Source organism: Lactuca virosa, chromosome 7 (genome assembly GCF_052849685.1).
Source record: "Lactuca virosa cultivar CGN04683 chromosome 7, Lactuca_virosa_CGN04683_v6, whole genome shotgun sequence".
Classification (NCBI taxonomy): Eukaryota; Viridiplantae; Streptophyta; class Magnoliopsida; order Asterales; family Asteraceae; genus Lactuca; species Lactuca virosa.
The window spans coordinates 287406351-287432436 of NC_136432.1; the positions used below are offsets into that span (position 1 = coordinate 287406351).

General features: G+C 31.9%; 2 protein-coding genes and 1 non-coding gene across 13 annotated transcripts; 1 reads left to right on the forward strand and 2 right to left on the reverse strand.

The window, feature by feature from the left end:
- Positions 1-244: 244 nt before the first annotated feature.
- Positions 245-17891, forward strand: LOC145123974 (serine-rich protein-like protein). Of its 11 annotated transcripts, none has more exons than XM_079059168.1 (13): positions 245-461; positions 1925-1985; positions 2556-2748; positions 2893-2933; positions 3506-3561; positions 3664-3708; positions 3815-3898; positions 3978-4040; positions 4136-4174; positions 4284-4383; positions 4477-4627; positions 15815-15984; positions 17392-17891. In XM_079059168.1, the coding sequence occupies exons 2-13, from the start codon at positions 1925-1927 to the stop codon at positions 17883-17885; spliced, it is 1497 nt and encodes a 498-aa protein (XP_078915294.1). In that variant the 5' UTR covers positions 245-461; the 3' UTR covers positions 17886-17891. The 11 variants fall into 11 exon arrangements, with proteins under 11 accessions (XP_078915294.1, XP_078915296.1, XP_078915295.1 ...); XM_079059170.1 differs by having other exon boundaries at positions 15887-15984; XM_079059169.1 differs by having other exon boundaries at positions 246-461; positions 2893-2947; positions 3526-3561.
- On the reverse strand, positions 2200-2305 carry LOC145128150 (small nucleolar RNA Z279/snoR105/snoR108). The gene has a single exon (XR_013716751.1). It is a non-coding gene; the product is annotated as a small nucleolar RNA Z279/snoR105/snoR108 (small nucleolar RNA).
- A 117-nt stretch (positions 17892-18008) lies between the features above and the next one.
- Positions 18009-21712, reverse strand: LOC145123975 (farnesyl diphosphate synthase 2). The gene is made up of 11 exons (XM_079059179.1): positions 21491-21712; positions 20712-20736; positions 20500-20612; positions 19851-20054; positions 19686-19774; positions 19557-19608; positions 19375-19470; positions 19189-19233; positions 19010-19099; positions 18365-18436; positions 18009-18266 (listed from the first exon to the last, which is right to left on the reverse strand). The coding sequence occupies exons 1-11, from the start codon at positions 21602-21604 to the stop codon at positions 18138-18140; spliced, it is 1029 nt and encodes a 342-aa protein (XP_078915305.1). The 5' UTR covers positions 21605-21712; the 3' UTR covers positions 18009-18137.
- Between the last annotated feature and the right edge of the window lie 4374 nt (positions 21713-26086).

A 26086-nucleotide genomic window follows, 5' to 3' on the forward strand; every position in this document is an offset into this window, starting at 1 on the left:
CAATTTTGAACCTCAATTTATTGTACAGTGAAGCAATATATAAGTGGTAACATATAGTTTTTTACTATCAATAAAAAAAATGAGAATGCTGCAACTTTAAAAAGGTAGGTAAATCTTCGGTGTTCCAAATATTCAATTTATTTATTGCATATATATAAGAAAGAAAACGGCTAATAAGTTAAGTTATCACCATGATATATTTCATTTGTTGTATATAGAAAATGGGCGGACTAAAATGTAGATAGGTGGTGGGGAGATGGATAACTAATTAATGGTCACAAAAACAGCATCCCAAATTTAGTAAATACTATTGGTTTTCGATCATCACCTCAATCTCAATCTCACTATCTGCTCTCTTTCTTTTTTCCATTCCTCTTTTTATTTTTTATTTTTCTTCAATTCCTTCATGTCTACACTGCCCTCTCTCTTATTAGCAAAACTTTGATACCAAATAAAGGCAGGTAATTCTAAGACTTATTTCTCATCAACGCTCTTATTTCATCTAAAACCCTATTCATGCAAATATTGGCATAAATAATCAATCAATTGATTGATTATTTATGATGAACATCATATATAATGTTATGATGAACATCATAAATAATTATAAGAATTATTTATGATGAACATCAATGCATATATCTTTGAAGATTTGTCATAAATAATCAAAATTATTGGATTTTATGATCATCATCGTAAATAATTAAATATGTTGTAGTGCATATCCTTTGGTAAATTCAAATTATATATATATATATATATATATATATATATATATATATATATATATATATATAGGAAAAGTGAATATGTTGTTATGTACCTAAGCTTAGGTATAGAACCTTTTAAACGACATAGTTTTAAGCAAAACAAATCCAATTTCATTTTTGCTTAATTTTGCTTTCATATAATACCATTGAATTGAGTTAAATTATGAAATGAAAAAGATCAATTATAAATCTTTTTATTGCAAAAATAATCATTGAAGTTTATTGGGAAAGTAAAAAACAAATATATTTTTAACGAATATAACTCAAACATTTTGTCCTTCAATTGAAAAACTATATCCAATTATTTGTGAAAAACCTTGATTGAGTTATTGCATGTTCTTCTTTTATCTTTTATTGTATTAGTTTTTATTTAAAATTTAATAAGGTTGATTAAATGCTCATGATTTTTAATGCTTTAAGTTCTTAGAAACAATGAAGAAAAAGAATATAAATTCGATTGGTTTAGCAAGTCACATGATTAAAGAAGAATAGTAAGCGAGATATCATGATTAGTTTGGATATAACTGATCAAAACTACATAGTTTGGAGGATTCTATATATAAGCTTAGGTACATAACAGCCATATATTCATTAAGCCCTATATATATATATATATATATATATATATATATATATATATATATATATAAAAGAAAACCTATGGTTTTCTTCTTAATAGACACGTGTCCAATACTAAATAATATTACATTTTTGGTCCTTAAAAGGTATCCTTATTTACAATTCCTCTCAATTTTATTTTTATTTTATTTTTTTATACAAATTTGGTCTATACTTTCTTTCTTTTATAAATTTGGTTGAATTTTCTTATATATCATTTTATCTATCTTTTTTATTACAAACTTTTTACCAATTTTTTCTACAACCTAATTGTTTTATATTTAATTATTTTTACAGTTTTCTATAATATTATTTTTATAGATTTGATTACAGTTTTCTAAAAAATGTCATATCTTCTTTATCCATCTAAAAAATTGTTTACAAAATTTTTCAAAAAAAATTTATAACTTATTTTTTTGTTATTTATTATTATTTTTTCAAATTGGACAACTTCTTTTTACAATTTTAGTTTTTAAGAATTTTATATTAATATGTTTTTATTTAATTCGACTAACTTTATGAGACTATTAATGTAGATGATGTATTTTCTTTGGTTCTATTTTTTGGACTATCGTGCTAAACATCCATATAGAGGAGGTATGAATGAACAAAACCTTTTTGAATTTTTTTCTATAAGTCTTCAAAAAACATTTTCACAAAAAATATTGTAGTTTTATAAACAAAAACTTTTAAAAATATTTTTGTAATTTTATAAACAAAACCCGCCCAACTTATAAACAAAGAAATTCATAAGCCAGCTTCTACTATTTAGCTTTGGCTAAAAATTATATAAACTCAAAATAATAATATAGGGATCAGATGGTTATAAGATTTGAGGTGCCTAATTGTCGTAAAGCTTTAGGCAGACACCCCATCTCGCGTACTTAAATGTGAGTAATGACCACTCATCACCTCCCATTAAAACTTGCTTTGAAGGATCATGTCTTTAATCTTCCATTTAATCTCGTTTTATAACTACTCCCCAACTTACCACTTATCTTCCAACTCCGATATGGGACCATTCCTTATAAAAAATAAGTTCCAATTTGATTTGGGAACTCCATAAGTCTAAAGATGATATGGGTTCAAATCACGCAATCCCAAACACCCCTTAATTCACCTTCAATCGTTCATAAGTAGTTATAGTTACACCACTGCTGTTATTAGGGAACCAGGATACTACTATGTCACTTGCCCAATTCTCCTCGCTTTCTTCTTTAACCTTTCTACCACCGCCTACGCCCACCACTCGGTTCCTTCCGATCCGTTGTTTCCATACTCGGCCATCCACCTCCACCAGTGCAACAACCTTAAGCAACATAGTAAATTCTGGCGTCATTGCTTGTCTTCGCGCCAAAAGGTATCATCCTCATCATCCAACACTCTCTAATCAATTCCCGTGAAATGAATTTTCGATTTCAGGTGATTGTTGTTTCCTCGCTATATGAATAATTCCAATTATCATGTAATTCTATCTATTCATGCGTATGTTGATGGTGTTTAGCGCGGATGTGGCATTGGAAGCTGCAAAAGCTGCAATTACAGGTGGAATATCAGTTGTAAGTATGCTGCTGTCGTATTGTTAGTAGAATTAAGGGCTGAAAATTTGAAATTGGTGTATGTTTTCTTCTTGCAAAGTTCCACCCGAGCTCGGCTCCCAAACGAACTGATAACATTCGTACTTGAACCTAAGATTCATATACAAACTAACTTCTCAATTCATTGTTCCAGATTTAAAGCTCCCTTATGAGGCATTTCATATTCTTATTAATAATTTACTTGAATTATTAGGTTATTAGTTCTGAAACAAAAAACATATGAAAACATATTTTGTAATTAGCATCCAATTGAACTTGCTGGGGTGATTTCACCTTGTAGCTCACAGTGTTCTTGAGTATTGCCCCTGTCAATTGTGATAACTTGCATATAAGATGAAGTAGCCAAAACGAAAGTAAAGAAAACTGAATTAATGTAACATTTGTACTTTTCACTCTTCAATTCCTTTAACTCACAAGATTAAGCTAGAATAAGTATGCAATGACAAATTACAATTATTAGTTTAATTTACGAGTAAACAAGGCCTTATTGGATGTAATTCTAATGTTTTAACATAGAAGCAATGTTTGTTGATTTGCAGCTAGAGATTGTGGTTTCTACCCCAGGTGTTTTTGAGGTTGTTTAACATAAATCCACTTGTATGATTTACATGCATTTCATACATTTCTGGTTGTTGATCTTGAAAGCTTATAATTTTCCACATTTTTTTATTTGATAGGTTTTAAATCAACTGGTGCAAGATTTTCCAACCACAACTCTAGGGGTAAGTGTTTCATATTCATCAATTGTATGATCATTTTTAGTGAACTATTTTGTCAAGGATGAATTCTTAACATATCTTAAATTCTTAATGCTCTAACATGTTCCAGATTGGCACTGTTTTAAATATTGAGGATGCTGAAAATGCAAAAAAAGTTGGTGCAAAATTCATCATGAGTCCTGCAATTGTAAAGGCATGTCAGAAATTATTACAACAATATAACATTGTTTATGATTGTTAAATATTCTGTTAATAATGTAAATTGTTTGCAGGGTATTCTGGATGAAGACAATGATGATTTGCTATATATACCTGGTGTAATGACCCCAACAGAAGTAAGTATACAATCAATTTTTTTGGCTTCTTGTTAATAAAAACTAAGGCATTTGTAGAGTTATATATTATTATTATCCGTAAAATTATTTTACAGATACTTTCATCATATAATGCTGGTGCCAAAATGGTGAAGGTTAGGTGCTTTTACATTCATGTTTCTTTCTATTACATTTTTATGTTATCTACTCATTTGAAATTAATAAAAAAAAAGCAAAATATATAATGATTGTATATCTTTAAAGGTCTACCCTGTTTCTGCACTTGGTGGTTTTGGATACATAGCAACTTTGAAGAAGCCTTTTCCTCATATTCCTTTAATTGCATCTCAAGGAATAACAACTGGTGGGTTATAATTATATATACTGTGTTTGTTACACATGACATGACATGATATGACATGACATGACATAACATAACATTTTTTTTATTATATAGATTTAGTTGGTGAATATATTGGTGAGGGAGCATCAGCTGTTGTTCTATCTGATGCTATTTTTGAGAAAGAGGCAATGGCTCAAAGAAACTTCACTGTAGTTTATCAACTTGCAAAACTTGCAGCTTCACAAGGCAATGAAGCTGTAGAAAGGTATTTACTATTTACTATTATAGGTTTATTATTATTATTGTTTTTATTTTTTACTTAATCATACACTATATCTAATTATGCATCTCATATAGCAAATTATTTGGAATTTTGTAGGCGTCAACGCCTTGCTGTTTCAATACCCTTTTCTTTATAATTACTTTACACCAAATGGATAAAAATGGTTTGATAGCAACCCTTATATTTATTAGCTTTTTACAAACTTGACACCTATTTTTTGTTACAATAACTTTAGAAATTATATTACAATAACTTTATAAAAAAGAAGGGTGACTCAACTTCTCAGCTAGAGTTGGGGGTGGGACTTGTTGGCATAATGCAAGCTGGAACATGGGAATTAGAGGTATCATGAACTACTACTATAAACCAACTTTTTTTTTCTTTTTGGACAAAAGTACTAAAATACTCTTTTATATTCACAATGTGAATCGCTTTATGAATTTCATCTTAACTACAATTTTATAACATATATCTGTAATACAACTTCACAATTTTTTTTAATTATATAGATTATTAACTTACATCGAGTTTCATATCTTCATTTTCATCGGTGTCGGATTCTTCATCATTCTCTATAACATCATCATTCCATTCGAAAGTTCCAAAGTCACCACTCTTTAACTCAACTTTTTCCCTTTTCACCATCATGTCATAATCCCAAAAATGTAGTGCATGTATTTGTCTTTTTTCATTCTTATCATTTCTCATAAACTCCAAATAAGCTAGCTGTTTATGTAAACAAAATTATGATTAATTAGTTTTCTTATAATAATATAAATAAAAGTGTTAATTATAAGAATTTTCCTTACCAATAATACAAGAAGTGACCCACAATAGTAGTTTCCTCTATCGGTTTCATCCCACGTCGTCTTTGACATTTTCAAGCAATTGGTTATAAAACCACACCAATCAATTTCTCTCATAGGTGTTTTGCCTAACAAATGTGGCAATACTGTTGTTTTACAAGTTCCAGGCTTATTCTCTTCACAGATGGTATTAACAAATAGTAATAGAAAGTTTGTTTTGAAAATAATCCCTGAATCTGATGATTCATCAATTCTCTCTTCAACATCCGATGGTCTCATAGCCTTGAAATTGTACTGTTGCTTCCAATCCATTAATTCTTTTCCTTCACATTGATCAGTGTTATATATATCTTTTCCACCTAGAGGAATTCCAAGCAAATCATGAACAAGAGCTGGCGTTATGTCTATCTTTGCATTAGGTAGATGCATTTTCATATCTGATGGATTGAATGAATTCACAATAAAACGTGCCAATTTCCCAGAAATTCCATTGGTTGCAATTCTCAGCAAAGATCCCAATCCCATTTCTCTAACAACTTTTTTCTGTTCTTTGTTTAAAGATTTAACGATATCATAAAACTTCTTTGGGCTCATTCTTGTTCTCAAAGATACTTTGTCATTTGGATTTATTGACACTTTTGCCTTTTTTTTCTTTGACTACTTCTAGAGTCTTTATCTTGAGAATCTTAATTTTTATCTCTACTTCATTTGTTTTTGTTTTTCTTTTTCCTATTAGTCAATAATTTTCGTAAGCATCTCATACTATAACATATATACTATAAAATAACTAACAATATGTAACGCGCACAGATCCGGGCTAGTCAATTTAGAAACGATGAGCATCAAAAATGAGTTTTTGATGGACGATTATTTAGAATTTGATCCATATTGATGCAATGCGGCCAAAAAGGATTAATCTTAACCAGGTTGTAGTATGTGTTACAAGGGTTCCATACATATAAAGAACGCCGAAATCCGAGTTATAACGAAGAAGTTATGGCCCGTCGAAGTTTTACGGCAAAACCGACACGACACCGGGAGACGTAAATAGTGAATTTATGGTAGAAGACTTTTTAGCCTTAGTGATCTAAACAAAATTTGTAGTATACGTTAAACCGAGAACATACAAAAAAAACGCCCAAATCTGACTTCGTATGAGGAAATTATGAATTTTCTAAGATTTGGCATAGCAGTGCACGACCCGAAACTCGAAATTTAGTTCGAGCGGTTTTTGGCCTACGCGACCTAAATGAGAGTTGAAGATCTCATTAATAGGAACTCAACGGTAAAAAGACAGACGAAAACGGAGTCCGTATGTATAAGTTATGAATTTTACGCGGACATTTAACAGTATAATCTCCTCTTACTGTTAAATTTAAGATCGGTCGAGAATTAGCCGACGGAGTTTAAATGAAAGTTGTAGTACTCGTAAATACCAACGCGTGGATATAAAGAACGTCAAAAATGGAGTTCGTATGAACGAGTTACAAATTATAATAGCATATTTACGTATTAAAATAAAGTATAAATCATATATACGTACACACACACACACACATATATATATATATATATATATATATATATATATATATATATATATATATATATATACAAATGTATATATCATTAGAAAGGTATCGACAATGCGGTTATTATAAGACTAGTGTTGATTACTTTCGATATTAGTTTAGTACAAATATCGTTAAATCTATTTAAAATAGTATTATGAAGGGGTGTTTAGTCGTTTATATAACTATAAGATCATTAAGTAATTATGGAGGGTAGTTTTTGTAAATTCAATTACTATAAATAAGAGGCTTGGGCTCTCATATTTCTTGCACCATTCTCTTGATTCAAGAGTCTTTCTCTTCTTATCTCCCGGGCATTTCGGTCCCTCGTGATTCGACTTCTCTTTCTGTAGTTTTAGTATAGTAAGGTGAGCACTGAAGCGCTGCACGAATCTTTCCTAGAAAGATTCAGCGACGAAGTTCTGCCCCTGCAGAGCCCGACTCCTAGCTAAAACCCCATTGTAAGTAAGTTATGCTTACCCTATTTTAATATAGCTTATATTTAAAATTAGTATTGTTATTATGAACTTATAATAAATATTTGGGCTATTATTATGACTTATCTAAGTGTCGTTATAATATCTTTTTAACTACTCGCGGTACGGGGAATCTGGTTTAAAGGGCCGCATAGGGTTGTTGGATTTCAGAAGTGCTATACGCCAAAATGGTCCTGCCCTCCAGTGTTTTATGTCTGACCCCTGTCTGTACATAGTGGTTGGAAAATATTGTTTAAACGCTTATATAATAATAATAATAATAATAATAATAATAATAATAATAATAATAATAATAATAATAAGACTAATGATTATTCACGGTAAATATTAGACTAAAATCTAGTGGTAATAATACTAGGTTTCGTCGAAGGAAATTATTTTAAAGTAAACGAAGCGCTGTCCGAGTACCGAGTCACCACCTTATCAAGTGAGTGCATAGTTACTTTCATCTTACACATAGTTATGAAGTATTTTATATAAATTACGTGCTATGTGTGCATATTATCTGTATACTTGTTATCTATGTTGGATGAACGATTTTATACATGTTTTAAATGATTTAAACTGTATATGTATTTTATATCTACAAAATATGTTGGGTAAAACATGGGTAGATGAATGATGAGGGATGAAAGCTGATATAGAGGAACATTGGCAGTATGGACATAGTGCCCTATAGGTGAACATTGGCAGCAATGGACCTAGTACCCTATAGATGAGCATTGGCAGCTGCGCCACAACCTGTAGATGTTGTTGATCTACGGTAAACATCCCAGCAGCTGCGCTCTAAGGATAGTATCGGCAGTTGCGCCTAATAGAGAACATTATAACCATGACAGTAGCGTTTAAAGGACAATACCGGCAGAAGCGCCTCATAGAGAATGTCACAATTAGCAGCTGTGCTTGACAACTGTGTCATTGGCAACGATGGATTTCGTGCCGTTTCCTTAGGATGATCCTTAGGAATGAATGAACGAGGAGTAGCTGATTCTTAGGGTAAATCCTTAAGAAGATAATGGGGATGGGTAATTGGGTTGATTGTTTGATGTTTAAACATAATAATTATATTATTGTGGGTTGAAAACCCTATGTACTCACCAGGTTTCCCAACTTGACCCACTCAGTTTATTTATATCACATGTGTTGATATGAAGTCACATTACACTGAGAGATTAAGGAGATATAAATCACTAGTGGTAATGAATGTAAGTTCTGTTTATGCTTATGTTTCTGTATTGACGATGACATCCCAAATGTTTTAAAATGAATAAAAATACTTCTCTTCGGAAATGCTTTGATAACGTATTTATCATGTTTTACTGGGAACAAATTCCACAACATTTTTATTAAAAGAGGTACTCTGATTTTTATAAAGCATAAAGAAAACCGGTCTTTTCTGGCCGTGAAAATGAGGATGTCACAGTTGGTATCAGAGCATTAGTTTAAGCGAACTAGGAATAAGAATTTATTTCTAGACTTAAACTTATAATGCTAGGAAATGATGGTGAGGAGCGTGTCTAATAAATTTTAGGTAATACACCTGAATAGACACAAGCACTAGCTTATTTAGGAAATTTCCTAACATGCTTTTATGTGCTAAATGGTTTATGATATGCATTATATGATCGGATCTATGGTCTGTTGCCTACCGGATCTGGAAATTTTATGTGTTCAGATTTCTAAACGTTTAATTACGATATTAGAACGGGCATATAATTTTTCGAGGTAATAAGGAGGAATACGCGTCTAAACCTTCCTCTATCTTTATTCTCGTCTTAATACACCAAACGATTGCTTTGGTGTACAGAACATCATGGTGAAGACTTGTAGTGAATTGAGTAAATGGAGGAAATGAGAAGGCTTACGATACTGAATGATACTTATCGGAAGATATCATAAGAGTGATATCTTGCCTTTAGAATGCATCTAATAAATAATACGTCTAGTACGGGAGAAGTAAACTTTAGATTTGCATAAAGAAAGATTTTTGGTACAATCCATGAAGTTATCCCATCGTCTGACATTTCCATCACCAACCGAGTTGAAGTAGAATTGATGATTGAAGATACGCATGGAAGAAGTCCTAGTAGAGTCTAGGGAAAATTTTATGATTGATTGGACACATTTATACGTGTTAAAATTGTTTTTGTGATAGTAACTTGGAAAGCTGCGAGACAATACTTGGGATGAGTATGAGTAGGTGTGAATGGTAGTAGAGGCCTATACTACCGGAAGCACAGGACTCACGTGTGACATCCCCTAATTTCTCGGCCAGAAAAGACCGATTTAATTTATGCTTTTTAAAATAAAATCAGAGAAATCTTTTCAAAAGATGTTGCGGAATTGGTCCCCAAACAACATATGATAAAAGTTTATCAAAACCCTTCATTTAGAAGGTATATATTTTCCATATATATCAAAACCTCGGGATGTCATGTTCCGATACAGATCAAAAGCATAAACAAGACATTATAAGCCTTACTACAGTTATTTACAACTACTGGCCTATAATCCAAAATCTCACGTCATCCTCCGACTATGCTCGGGGTCCACTACCTGTAATCATAAAAAAACTGAGTGGGTCAGGCTTGGGAGCCTGGTGAGCATATAGGGTTTTCAAACCACAATAATAATAAACTTATTAAGTTCACCAATCAACAATAACCCTGATTACCCGTTCCCGTTATCCTCACTTTACGTCCCTAAACACTTTTCACAAGGGACCTAGCCTAAAGAATATCATCGGGATGGACACTACTGCTAAGGGGTTTCCTCAAGCATACATGTCCTAAAGGCAACCATGAGGGGGATGGAGTACATTGAATGAACACCCAAGTTCATTAACACCTACAGGTTGCGGACCTGCTAATGTTTCCCACTGGACTGTCTAGAAAGTCCGTGGTCGTCATCCAAACTCCGCTAGATGACTGAATCTCAAATCACGTCGAAACCTCTCATCACTTTATTTTATCACACACCAACTATCTACCCATGTTCTACCCAACATATTTGTAGATAAAAATATATATACAGTTTAAAACTTGTATAAAACATCAATTCAACAGTCACCTCAAATAAACAATTAATATATTTACACATAGCACGTATTTTAAAGAAAATACTTCATATATATGTGTAAGGTGAAAGTAACTACACACTCACTTGTTTTGATGAAAATCGGGCAGCAATTCGTTTCCTAAAACGTTCGTTTCTAATAAAACCGGGAGTTTTATTCAGAAACCGGGCTCTGCGAGGGTCGAGCTTCGAAACCGAAAAGATAATTTTTTCGGGCTTCTCGGGCTCTTCGTGGCGTATTCCGGGGGTTATAATCGATACCGAGGCTTTGGGGGATGTTAAGATGAAGAAAATATGAAGAAAGGGGCTTAAAATGGCAAAACTCCAAAAGTAACCGGGAAGGCTCGCATACCCCTTCTATTTATAGGGTCCGAAGTCGGTTAGAAGGGGAGGAGTCAGCATGCGAAGGCAGGTGGCATCAGGAGCGAAGGCCACGCGGCAGCAGCTGGGCGAGGGTGCGCATGTGCTCGCACGTGATCTGCGCATGCGAAGCCTCGGTGTCGCCTCCTGATTGGACCGCGGCCTAGGGTCCGAAGTAGAGGGTTCGTGGCACTCTCGCGAAGGCTCGGACACGAGGAATAGGACACGCGTCAGACTCCTAGTGGACCCCTTCGGATCAGCCCACGAGATCGGATGAATCAGCAGCTCGGACACGTGGCTCGCATGACTCACCAATTTCGGACACGTGGCACAATCTAAGCGAATGTGACGTGGCCGAAGCCACCTATGCGAAATTTCTCGGTTTTCGCGCCAAAACTTCTAAAATCCATAACTTTCGCATACGAGCTCCGTTTTTGACGTTCTTTATATGCACGCGTAGGTAAAATTACGCTCTACAACTTTCGTTTAGACTTCGTCGGCTAATTTTGACTTTAATTTTTATATTATTATTTTTAACAGACTAGGACAGGAAATCCGTTAAAAATTCATAACTTCTTCATCCGACGTTCGTTTTCGTCAGACTTTTTACCGTTATGCTACTAATGACGAGACCTTCGATTCTCGTTTAGTTCGTGTCGGCTAAAAATCACTCGATCTAAAATTCGAGTTTTTCGCTGTCTACTGCTAAGCTGAAACTTCGAAAAATCATAACTTCCTCATACGAAGTCAGATTTGGGCGTTCTTTTTATACCTACTCTCGGTTTAGCGAACACTACAAGTTTCGTTTAGATCACTAAGGCCAAAAAGTGGTTTATCAAAAACTCACTTTTTACGACATTCGGCCCCGTGCCGGTTTGTCGCGAAACTTCGACAGGTCATAACTTCTTCGTTATAACTCGGATTTCGGCGTTCTTTATATTTTCGGAAACCTCGAGACATATACTACAACTTGGTTAAGATTAATCCTTCTAATTAATCTTCCATCAAAAAGTCATTTTTTTATGCTTATCGTCTCTAAATTGACTAGCCCGGATCTACGGGCGTTACATCACGCTTGGATCAGGGAAAGTCACAAGGTTACCAAGGAGCTAGTAATTGATTTCGTTTTATTCAAGTATGTCGTTACCATCGTTTCGGTAATGACTAAGAAGATGATTGTTATTCCGACCCTAGTGGTCATATCAAATTGAGTCCGACTACGCTGAGTATGTTATGTGGTTCAGAGAATCAAGTTCGATGTAGTATCTGACTTAAGACAGAAGATTGAAATAAAAAGCGATCAGTAGAGGTATTACGAAAAGTTGCTTGTAGCTAGAAATGCTACCTTTTAAGATGAGATTAGAACATGAACGAAAGTATAGTCTATTCTGGAAGACTCTAAGAGACCTGAGTCTAAGCGTTGCAACATACGATGATAGGTCATTAGAATATGACACATCGTTCCATTGTAGTAAAAAAAAACTTATCTTAAGTTCGTATCCAGTGAGGATCGAGATTGTGACTTGAAGGTCATAATTTGGAGTCTAACGTGAGATAGGGAGCAAGTGCAAGATCGAGCACCGCCTGCAGTCGAAAAGTCCAAGAATTAGATACTGATTCGAAGGAACATAGAAGTTACGATTATTACCTAGGATAAAGAGATAACGTACGGAGTCATTATACAGCCCTGTTTCATTGATGATTCTGGGACGTAATCATCCTAAGGGGGAGATAATTGTAACGCCCGCAGATCCGGACTAGTCAATTTAGAGACGATGAACATCAAAAATGAGTTTTTGATGGAAGATTATTTAGACGGATTAATCTTAACCAAGTTGTAGTATATGTTACAAGGGTTCCGTACATATAAAGAACGCCTAAATCCGAGTTATAACGAAGAAGTTATGGCCCGTCGAAGTTTTACGGCAAAACCGGCACGACACCGGGAGAAAATTCTTTAAGAGATTCACATTGTAAATCTTTGAGAATATGAGTGTACATCGAAGATTCTCAATCTGAATCTCTACATTTCATACCAAAATAGTTTGAGGTTCACCAAGTGATGTACACATACACATGGTGAATATTTTCACGTATTGTGTGCATAGTGAAAACAAGCGAAAGTGGTAATCAACTTGCAATTTTTTTAAGAGATTCACATTGTGAATCTGTGAGGATATGAGTTACATCAAAGATTCACATTGTGAATTAGTTTTTTTTAATAAGTGTGTAGTATATGATTAGATAATTAGTTATTTTAATCTGAATGTGAATGTTCTAACCTTTATTTATCTTGAATATCTTCAATTTTTTCACTTGTAGTTGAAGGTAGAACATCTTTTAGATTTCTTGTCAATTTCATTCTTTTCTTATTATCCTTTTTTTCGTTGATCTTTTCTTCATTTCCTGTTTTTGATTAACAAATTAATTCAAACATCAGTTTCATGGTATGGAAGTTATGATTTATTCATATAATTCACAATGTGAATCAGGATTACAGATGAATTTAACATAACATTTATTCACATTGTGAATTCAGTATGAATCAAAACATTACCAATGCAACACTTTATAAATTTACAATGAGAAGCACAATATGAGATACAATATCAATTAAACACAGATGCATAATGTGAATTTGCACAAGATGAAAAAATCAAATGTAAATGATAAAGCACCATGTGAATTCACAATTTGAATCAATGATATGTAATCATGATTCACTTTGTCAATTGTCAAATAATGTAATACTCAGAAACATTGAATTTGTTTGAAATAATCAAATGTAAATCACAAAGAACACCGTGAATTCAAAATGTGAAATTAGTTTTTCAGTTTAATGAATAAACTCAGAAACCACTTAGATTCACAAAGTTTTAGGAAATTACGGTTTGTAATTTAGATATTCATGATTTCTGTATCGATTTGAAGAAATTTAAATCATTAAGTTTTTGGTAATTATACAAATTCACAAAAGTTCATGAAGTTAGGGTTTCGATTTAGTTAATAAACTCATATTCGAGTTAGATTCACAAAGTTTTAGGAAACTACGGTTTGTAATATAGATATTCATGATTTCTGTATCGATTTGAAAAAATTTAAATCATTAGGTTTTCATTATATATACAAGTTCTTAAAAGTTCATCATCCGAGGGTTTCAAATCAGCCTAAAACGATTTTGTTAATAAAATCGTATTCGCAGATTCATCGAATACATAATGTAACAGATAGTTTCGATTTTTGGTTTTGAAATTTATCAATCAGAAAATTTAACGTTTAAAATGCATTACATGAGATAATCGGAAATGAATAGCAGTCAAATATACCTTCTAGATTCATTTTTACGAACTTTTCGGCAAGATTTTGAAATCGATGTTCGTCGGTGAAGTAAAAGATCGCTTTCAATGAGAGGGTAAAATCGATTTCACTGATATGTGATACAGATGAACTAACGTCGTTGAGTCAATAAGTTTTAGGTTGACGAAAATGCCCCCTTAAGTTCCGTGTTTGGTTATAATCAACTGCACACTATTGTTTCTCATACTTTTACAACTCAAATCCAATGACTGTTAATTTTTTGATCCAACCATCTTAATAGGTTCATTGGTTCCTTCACCCATATTGGTTCTCTATTGAACCCCTCCTTATATATATATATATATATATATATATATATATATATATATATATATATATATATATATATATATATATATATATATATATTATACTAGGTTACAACCCGTGGGAACCACGGGTAAAAAATTTATAAAAAAAATTATATTATTAATAAGAGTTAAGTTTGTTTAACACTTTTTCTATTGATTATTTAAAATTAATATTAATATATATTTGTAAAAAAGTATATAAATTTGAATAGATGTTAAAGAGAAACACAATGAATAATATAAATTAATCGTGATGCTAATTTTCTATTGTGTTACAACAAATACACACAAAAAAACACATATGGAAATAGTATATGTTCTTATGAAAAAGTTGTTAAAAACACAAATCTTATAAAGTACAATGTTATATTCTGCATGGAATGAAAGTATGCTACTATTAAGGGATAAAAATGTAGAAAAAAATTAAAACAATTTAATTATAGAAGGTTGCCTTTTTATTTTGTGGATTATTTGTAAAGTTTTATTGTTAAAAAGGAATTTATAACAAAATATGCAGAAACAACAAATATATCCTAATAACTTGAAAGTATGTTGCTATTTTTTGCATAAAATGAAAGTATGCTGCTATTAAGGGTTAAAAATGCAGAAATAAATTGTTATAAAACTAAATAATCATTTTTTTGCTTCATAATTTTTTACCCTTTGTGTAATACAAAGTTTATTGTGGTCGTGAATGAGGTTAACATATTATACGGGTGGAAGACTTCCCAAAAATGCACCAATTGGATTTAAAAGTCACAAAAAGAGAAACAAATATTGAAGAGAGAAAAATTCCATGGACTTACCAAACAAAGAAAATAATACAGAAACACACATACAAACACAAACTACCATTATGTCCCTGTACATAAAATTTGCGATTAAAGGGCAAAATTTTCAATTACCATTATATCCCTGTAAAGAAAATTACCATTATATCCCTGTACCGAAAATTACCATTATGTCCATGTACAGAAAATTTGCAATTAAAGGGCAAAATTGTCAATTATGGAAAAAACTTGAATATATATGCTTGGATTAGATTTCCTTTTTCGGGTATTATGAAAAAACTTGAATATATATGCTTCTATAAGTAATTTTGATTTAATATCTATGTACTGGTTTTTGTTTTTAAATTAATAGTATCAAATTTATGAACCGATTAAGACTTATTTTGCTTTATGTGGCATAGGTTTTTTAGGTTAGTTGTTCAAATGGCAAGTGAGGAACTTAGGTGTCGGCCATCATATTTTTGGTGTATCAGGTCGTTTTACAGAGTGGCACGGCGCTCGAGATCCATACAGATTCTTCGAATGGGATGTCACATATGGCGATATCTATCCACTCGGTGTTCGTCAACAGGTCGATATATATCCAATCACTCAATAACTTTACTCCAATCAACATTTTTTACGTTTGATTTCTCAGTTTTGTGTTTAAACAAAAAAACTTACTAAAAGTTTCATGTTAAAAGTAATACTTCGTTAATGTTAAGATGATGATGGTTAATATTAAACAGAAATAGCAACATCAAGGGAGCAAATAAAGGTCGCCATGTTCTGTCCATGACTGGGAAACAGGGGCTTAAAAAAACAATTTAGTTCATAAAGAGAAATAGCAACAGTTAAGCAGTCACACACACGCATACACATTAAGAAGCAGAAACAATTTTCGATTATGATTAACACACGCATACACATTGAGAAACAGAAACTGATGTGAAAAAAACAACACAAACATTAAAAAAAACACAAGAAGAAACAAAAGATAAACAAACAATCTGAAAGTAGGTTTTTTATAAAGTTACCGAAAGGATTGAAGTCTGTGATTGAGTGGACGATTTTCGACTGTGATGATTGTAAACCTTGGAAACACGATGCTCTAAAGAAACGATTGATATCATATGTTTGAATTATATATTGAGCAGAATACGATCAAATTGAATGCAATTGATATCATACCTTATATAAGAAATTGGATACCATAATAACATGCTATGAATCGGGTATGTAATGAATTTTTGAGTTAATATGTACAGCTGTTATCACCGAGTAAATGGAAAGAAAACAGAGCGTTCTATATATTTTGATTTGTAGTTGAAACAAAGTAATGGTATAATCGGTATTTAACTTTGGAATAATTCTGCTGTTTTGAATTGACACGTGGAGTGTTGGTTTTGTTTATTAGATAGGGAGATTGTAAATAGTTTAGGGCATCTCCAACCCACCCCCAAACTCCATTTCTTCCCCCATTTATTCCCCCATTCTTCTCCAACCCTATCCCATTTTCACCTCCATTTTTGGAGATATGAATAGTATTCCCCCATATATGGGGGAATACTATTCATATCTCCAAAAATGGAGGTGAAGTTTGGTTGCCAATTTTAGTCCCTCTCATTTTTATTTTATACATTTCTAGTTTATTTTATCTACTAATTATAGTTTAAATGCAATATTTAATATTTATAATATCATGTTATATACTAATTTATATTAATTAATCATAAATATAAAGTTTAATTAGTAGAGGGATGTATTTGACAATATATATAAGTTATAAAAATGGAATATTCTAGGAATATACTTTTTGGGGTAAAAAATGGGGTAAAAAATGGAGTAGGGTTGGAGATGAAACACTATTTACTCCATTTATGGGGGAAAAATGGAGATGGGTTGGAGATGGTCTTAGTATGTTTTAGTTTGTTAGGCTCTATAAATATTGTATTATCAGCTATCAACGACTTTGGATTGAAATTGCAAACTTATATAGGAGGAGGAAGAGGAAGAGGAGAGGAAGAGAAAAAAAACATGGAGGGAAAACAACAAAGGCCCCAGTCCCACATAAACATGGAACAAACCAAAAAGCAACAAATCCCGACCACTGTGCACGGCGGCGGCGCAACAACTATTTGCTATGCAGAAATCGCACATTTGGCGACACCGAGAGCACCTTCCGACGCAAAACCTAACTGCATTTGCTCTCCGATCACCCACGTCGGATCTTTCCGCTGTCGTTACCAAAGAAGCAGTTCCCTCGACACCCGTGACGCTTCATTTAATCATCTTTGGACCTCGACGACCAAAACTAGTCTCCTCAGCAATGCTCATGGAAAGCTCGATTCCTTTTTTAATCTATATTACTTTGTAAAGTGTAATTGCGTAATTATTCGTAAAGTAAGGGGGTGTTTGGCTTATCTTTTTGAGAGGCAAAAGTCCTTTTTGAAAAAGATAAAATGTAAAAGATGTTTGGTAAAAGGATTTTAAAACCTACTTTTGGATTTTTGATATAAGAAAAACTGACTTTTTGGAAAAGTCAGGAAAACCTAACTTTTTGTGACTTTTCCAAAAAAAACTTTTGCCTATAAAAAAGATAAGCCAAACACCCCCTAAACAACTCCAATTTTGGATTACCAGTTTATTGTGCAGAAATCAGAATGCAAGTATACAAAGCGAAAGGTACTAGAAAGTAGAAAGTACAAACAACATTACATTACATTGGAACGGAATCAGTTATTCCTATTTTTGTCTCTTGTATATTTTTGCCAAGAAAGATTTCAACACGGCCTGTACGGGTTTGCTTGGGTGAGTTTCGATTGATTTCACCAATTTTTCGTAAGTCTTATTCTCGTAATCTTCAAACACGCCCTAAAATTTATATGCCATAAAAAAGAAGTAGTCGAAGGGGTAAGAATTGTATTTAGGAAAAGTAAAGAATTAAATAGCGAACGGAGAAAAAATGAAACCTGAAGGTTGAGAGAATTGTATAGTTCCTTTACTCTTGCCACGCTGCCCGGATCCTTCCTCCCGTAGTTCTCCTGAATAAACAAATGCAATTTTTTACACAAACTTTGTTAACTTCATTCTTTTAATTTAGCTCATTATGAAGAAGTAATTTCAGTTTGGCTTAAACAAGGTTTGAATGAATTATTGTTTCTCCGTTGTATATTACTATAGTATTTCTTTTCATTTATGGTTGCATACCACCTACGGCTTCTATCATATTTTTATATTTATCTGTAATTCTAATGTTAAATTATAAATTAAATTATTATGTATTAATTTATATTGTACATTAAATTTAATTGTTATTGTCTATGATAAATGATTAAAATGTTTTTTAGTAGTATATAATTAATTCGAAATTAATATGAATAGATTTATTTTGCTTATAATTGTTCAAAAGTTCATTTGATAGAGTTATTTTAATACAGAAAATGCGAGTTAAATTTGTAAAGAACGGTACCATTGAAAATCAATATAGGTTAGAAAAATATATGCATAAAAGAAATTTTTTTTTCTTTGTTACAGATGGTTTCATGAGTTGGAATGAATCACTTTTTATATCAAAAACTACGTAAAAATTAAGAGAAGTGGTGGTTGATGCTTACGTTGAGAAGTTTCTTCTGCTCCTCGTCAGAAAGTTCCAATGCTTTCACAACCAACCATGAACACTTGAAGTCTTGGATGTCTGTTCCAATCTGTTTGTTACAATCGAGAGCATGAGTACTTGTGCTTCTTTAATCAAGACCAAAATAAATAAATGATGATATATTTCTGGTGGACTAACCTTTCCAATCACCTCAGGAGCACCAAAACAGTCCAAGTAATCATCCTACAACATTTTTATTTAACAATCAAAAATTATATTCATTTCAACATTTGTGTATAACTGTTGTCAGAAAAATGACCTTAAAAATTCCCAATAAAAAAATGTTACGTACAATCAGAGAGACTAATCTTTCAAGCTAATTACCTGCACTTGAAAATAGGTACCCATTTCAACAAGGACATCTTTCACTTGAACATGATCATCTAGATTCTCTCCAAACATAAGGAGTGCACATGCAACCTTCAACCACACAATAAATCAATTTTTTTTTTTTTTGGAAAAATAGAAATATAAAGAAAGCAAAATAAGCACAAAAGTCTACTGACAGGAATATAAAACGAGTAATAGGCTGTTTTGTACTGAACAATCCGGCGGTGACTGCAACACCACATGAAAATTGTGACTTACATAGATCAAGTGGAGTTTATGAAGAGAGACATAAGATTGTCACTTACATAGATAAAGAATATTTTGACAGATCTTTCTCTCCAACAAGTGTAGTAATCAAATCAATCATCTGTCCAGATGCTGTTTGGAATTCCACCTGTTCAAATTTCAAAACACGGGAACTAAAAATCAAATTAAGTTGTTAATAAAATGACTATGTAACATAAACAAACCTCATTGAACAGATCGAGTAGATCCACATAATAAGTTTTTGATCTGAAATGTTTCTTTAAGATTCTGGAAATATGGTTACGAAGAACAACTCCATCATTTACAGCAATCATACCGACTTTGGGTAATCTAAACCAACAGGGTTGACCTCTGCGTGTATGGGATTCATCCATGATGTCATCAAGTACAAGAAAATATGCTTGAAGCTGCAATCACAAGATACAACGAATGCTATCATGTAACACACACGAATACGTTGATTCTTTCTTTTTGACTTAATGAGCTAATTAATGCATTAAGCACTTACTCTGAACAAGTATACATGACTCTTTCTTTTTGACTTAGTCTGGACAGGACAATTTAATGGGTTAAATAAAAAAAACATGACTTAATGTATGAAGACATGACCCCTTTACCTATCTTCACTTCTTTTTTCCTACCAACCACTCTCACGTTTCAATTGATGAAAATTGTGGAAAAAATAGAATGTAAGCGTTTATCCAAACAGACTATTATCATTACCCATTCAATCACTTTACCCATATGTAACTTAGTTGGAAAAAAAAAAACATACAGCCCCTTAATAGTTATTTGGAAAAGAAAATTCATATGCATAGGCACAAATAGTTTTTGGTATTTATATGTAATTACCCATTCAATGCACCAACCAAGGGCACATGCAAGAAAAACTTCATCTTCTGTTAGTTCTTCTCCTTTTAGAAGCTTGTAGCTGTCCACAACAGAAAGGCCTCTATTTAACTTTCCTGCATAAACCATATTTTGTTGTAAGATAGACAATCAATTTGCAAAAGGTTAAATTTATTGAATAAAAATTATGGAAAAACTGATTTTACAGTTTTTACCTCCAGGTACATTGTAGTCAAGCATCTGCAGAAAGTAAGAAAAACAATTGTTAAAGTTGTAGGATATGTCTATTAGTTTCTTGCTATGAAGATCACATAATAGAATTCAAACATTAAAAGGTGGAGCTCAAATACATAGCTACAGAAATGACAAACACAAGAGCTTACATAGTAACATGTCCCTCCAAATAAATACGACACATGAAGGTATATACTATTTAATACCACGGCTTAAAGTTAAACAATGAGCATGTATAGTATATCATAATATATAGCCAACAAAAAACATTACGATAGTTTCAAAGAAAGAAAACTAATGTTTAGGCCCCATAGTTGATCAGCTATTAGGTTTTGTAAAAGAAAACAGAGATACATGAATTCTATCTAATTTCTGTATTTGAATAATCAAATTTTCATCAAAAACTCAAAAGTTTATATATATTAATATATTTGAGCCGAATAGATAGATATAGATTTAGAAGTTAGAACATGAAACGTTTAAACTATGCACTCAGTGTAATCATCTCCTAATTAATGTAGCAAAAGAATTTCAATAGTGATTAGCAGAAAATTAAATCCTAATCTCGCGCAAATCTTCTCGAAATTTATAAAATATTTTAAAAACAGATATCCAAGTCAGCGACAGGACAAACGAACGTCCACAGTCAAGGCATTAATGCATACAAAAATAATACATGCAGAAATAAATCGAACAATTGGACATTCAGAGATGAGGTGGTGAAGAACTGTAAATATATGAAATTAACAATTAATCGTACCCGTTCGACCCACTGACGAGAATCGTCGTCGAACTCAAATGAAGGATCATGAATTAGCTCCGATTTCAGAACCTCATAAACTTGCAGGAATTTGGACTTCAGATCGCTGCTCATTGTTGTAGAGAGAGAGAGAGAGAGAGAGAGAGAGAGAGAGAGAGAGTGGTTCGAATCTAGAGTAGAGAGAGAGACGATGATGCAGGAGGCAATGGATTGGTGGGTTGAGACTTGAGATCGGGTTGGGAGGGAGTATTTGTAGCCAGATAATGCTGCTGTACTTTGCTGAATAACACTAACACACCTAAATACACACCACATGTAGGTGTATTTGTCCAATCAGCAACTAATTTTAACCCTTTCCTCTCATAATAATACAATATTTTCATATATCTAAAAACTTACATTTACTTCTTTTCCTGTTTATTGTTTGTACTTTGTAATCATTACTTATTACTTATTATTATTGTTTAACTTATTCACATGGATGATTCTAAATATCAGCGTGCATCACAAAAGTAGTTATTAGAAGGTAGAAGAGTAGTAGCTCATAGTTGGAAGGTGTAATTTTATTTGTTATGTGTTTTTGGCAAAAATAGTCGAAAGCTTTAGAAATATATAAAATTACATAAAAGACAATGTTAATTTGAGACCATTCTAATTTTGTGAGATATGAGGACGCGATCATAGCCACTCATCTTGGAGATCAAAAAAATTATAAAAAAAATTATAAAATGCAAAATAAAAAGAAAATCCAAATTTTTTTTTTAAAAAAGTATTATTTTCGTTATTTAATTTATCCAAAAAAATAAAAAAAAATAAAAAATAAAAAAATAAAAAAATCATAATTTTTTTGAAATATGAGTGAAATATTCTAATAGAATATTACACTGTAAATAATCAAATTGAATTTTTAAAATGTTAGAATATTCTTATATTCTACTAAAATTGGTAGATATGTTAAAATATTCTAATATTCTATTTGAATTTTTAGATTTATTAGAATATTCTAATATTCTATTAGATTTTTGTTTTGAATATTTATAGATTAATATTCTAGTAGAATGTTCTAACATTCTAAAATTCGATTTGAATAATTACACTATAATATTCTATTAGAATATTTCATGTATATTTTGAAAAAAACGGTAATTTATTTTATTTATTTATTTAATTTTTTTTGGATAAAAAAATGACGAAAATAATATTAATTTTTTTTTTGAAAATTTTCATTTATTTTGCATTTTAAAAATATTTTTTTGATCTCCAAAATGAATGATTAGGATTGCGTCACCGTCTCACAATATATATATATATATATATATATATATATATATATATATATATATATATATATATATATATATATATATATAATTTCTTACCACTCTATAAATACTAACCTTTTAACCTTTAATTTCACACAATCTTTTATTATCCTTCTATCCTTTATTCAATTTTTTACAAAATAGATTCAAACAATTCTTCTGATAACATCACCCCAAGCTCCGGTTGAAAGAAATGTTGTGATACTAGTTCAAGAATACCTACTAGAAATGTTTTTGCTTTCGATCCATCAATACCATTTCACCGACCAAAAATAGAAGCCCTTGATTATTGACACCTAAATTTAATTTCAAAATATGCAACAATTTTATTATATTCCAACACTCACCCAAACCTATTCAACAACTTCTCATCTCTTCCCGAATATGCTCTGGAAACCCAACACCCTCCAAACCAGAAGTCGAGCTCATTACGTATATGAAATCACCACCCGAAGACATCCCTGAAACTCAACTCCAACCCATCTCCAAACCTCTCAACTCAAAGTAAAAGGAAAGGAAGCCCCTCAATTGTGGACTTCGAGTGAAGAATCCGTGTTGGCTCGGTCGTGGGTTAACATATCAAAGGACCTGAAGACCAGAAATGCACAAGCGAGTGAGCATTTATAGAAATGCAATACAAAATGTTTTCACATTGAAATGGGTCGTGATGACTACTATAAAAAATACCAACTGACGACCATTTATCGAGATTTTGTGACATACCCATTTTCATGGTCAGAAAAAGGCTTTTCTTATTTATGATTATTTTAAAATAGAGTTTATTTATAATTGCAGAATTAGTCCCATAAAAAGTATTTCCGAATAAATGTTTTTCATTGATTATTAAAAACTTGGGATGTCATAACTGATACAAGAAACATAAGCATAAACGCAATCATTACTGGCATTACAACATCTATGACCTATATTTCCTCGAATCTCTCATCGGATCCATACATCATTATCTTTGTACTGCTACTTATGATACAAAGAAACTGAGTGGGCTAGGTTGAGAAACTGGTGAGTATATAGGGTTTGCAACCCACAATAATGTAGTTAATTTGTTTAATTATCCATTTCATATCAAACAATTAACCCAATTACCCATCTCCAATATATTCTTTATCTATAGAGACCTATCTTAAGGACCATCATTTTAATTTTCGTGGGTGCCAGCTATATTCTATTTAGATGACTACATCGTTAGTACAATAGTACTAGTCCTACATCGTCAGTACAATAGTATTAGTTCCTACATCGTTAATATAATAGTACTAGTTCTTACATAATTAGTACAATAGTACTATTAAAGTCGCGATATCCTATCATGATTTTCATCTTTCATCGTACTATTACATATTATCACTTTAACCTTACATTACCTTTCAGTACCCAATGTATTATATTCATAAAATACATATACGATATAAATCATATAAATTTATCTTTATAACATTTTATCTAACATATAACATCTTTGCACATAATCAAATATATCATTCAATTATCTAAATACTGATGGGTTTAAAGCAAAACATACAATCCTATGTGTGCATGCAACCCTAATAAGATCTATGTCTTCTCTAATTGAACATACAATATGAACAACAATTGATAAACCCTAGATCTATGATAAATAATCGAAAATCACATAATAATGGTTATGATACATACCTTTGATTGTTATGTAGTAATAACAATCCAAAACCTTGAAGATGTTGAAGCTTGAGAGCAAGTATCACAAGTGTAATACCTCTAATGAATCATAAACACACTTAGCAAGAAGATGAGATATGAGAGGGGAGGAGGAAGCTTTAATTTTCGGCTATTACTCTCTAGGGTTTCATGTGGCCAAAAATACCAAAGGTTAGGCTCCTTATATAGTGAGGTGACTTAGAGCCAAAGTTAGGGTTAGAAGTAAGAAACCCTAATTGCTTTGCTTAAGGACCAAGCATACCCTAAACCTTCCATCCAATAGCCCTTGGACGAAAATTCTAGGGCCTTCCTAGAAGATTTTGTCCAAGCCTCTTTAGGGAGGTTATAGAGCTTCTTTTCTCAATTATCAATAAATTGCCAAACAGCCCCTGCACTTTTAATTAATTCAATTAATCCCAAAATTAATTCCAATTAATTTTTGATTAACTATTAACTAAATAATATGATTTCTAATTAATATATTATTTCCATAATACTTAATAAATCATTCATTTCAATTTATTAATCAAATAATAAATTCTTCCTCTTTCCCAATAGGTCATCCTATTTAGTTGTTCGTATGAAGGCAACCCAAAAGGAATGTGCTACTATCAATTCAAGTATATACCAATTATAGTTATGAGTTTAGACACCTAATCCAACAGTCTCCCACTTGGATAAGTCTAATAAATTTAGTTGCCAGTATAACTTCAAATTTTTATTAGCAAATTGTAGCTCTCAAAGCCGCTGACGAACTCTGACCTAGTCAGATATGAGTCCTAAGATAAATGATCATATAATCCTCCGTTCTGCAATATATCATGTGGAAAAACGACATGGAACTGAATCAATCTTATTGTCCAATACTTTGTTTCCCGATTTCTGATTTGTAATGACAAAGAATTACTAATCGAACACATCAATTTAGTCCTGGACGGGCTCGACACTATAACTCAACACCAAATCATCGAGGCGCCCAAGAATTTGCTTTTCCCGTTAGGGAAAAAGGAACAGATAAACTTTGTCTTATATGCTTGTACTATTTACTTTTCAAATCATGCACAACAAGACATTTTTTAACATCAAGTTACTGATGCGTTTACGTATTATCAATGCACAACCAACTCGTAAACAACAACTCATATATCTCCTTTCAAGATTATAAGATATTATCGTCTCAGAATTACTCGTGATAAATTCCATGAAGTAATTCTATGAGCGTGGGTTAATCCAATACTTAAATCCCCATTTCAAAAGTACTCATGAATGTTGTAGCAAAACCATTGCTATATCTAAAACTCTTTAGACAATCTACAATCCAATTCATGACAGTCTTGATTCATTACTTACTTCCAAAAGTATGATCGACTGTGGATGTTTGAATAATCTAATTATTCGGGAAGTAAAACATGCAAAATGAAACACAATAATAAAAAATTGACAAAAGATAGTAAACAATACTCATAAATAATTCACTATTATTTAATCATCAAAAGTCAATTAAATTTACTTTGTTACAAGTTTCTAAATATCTATCTAACTACTAAAACTAATATTATCCTTCAGACCAATGCTCCTT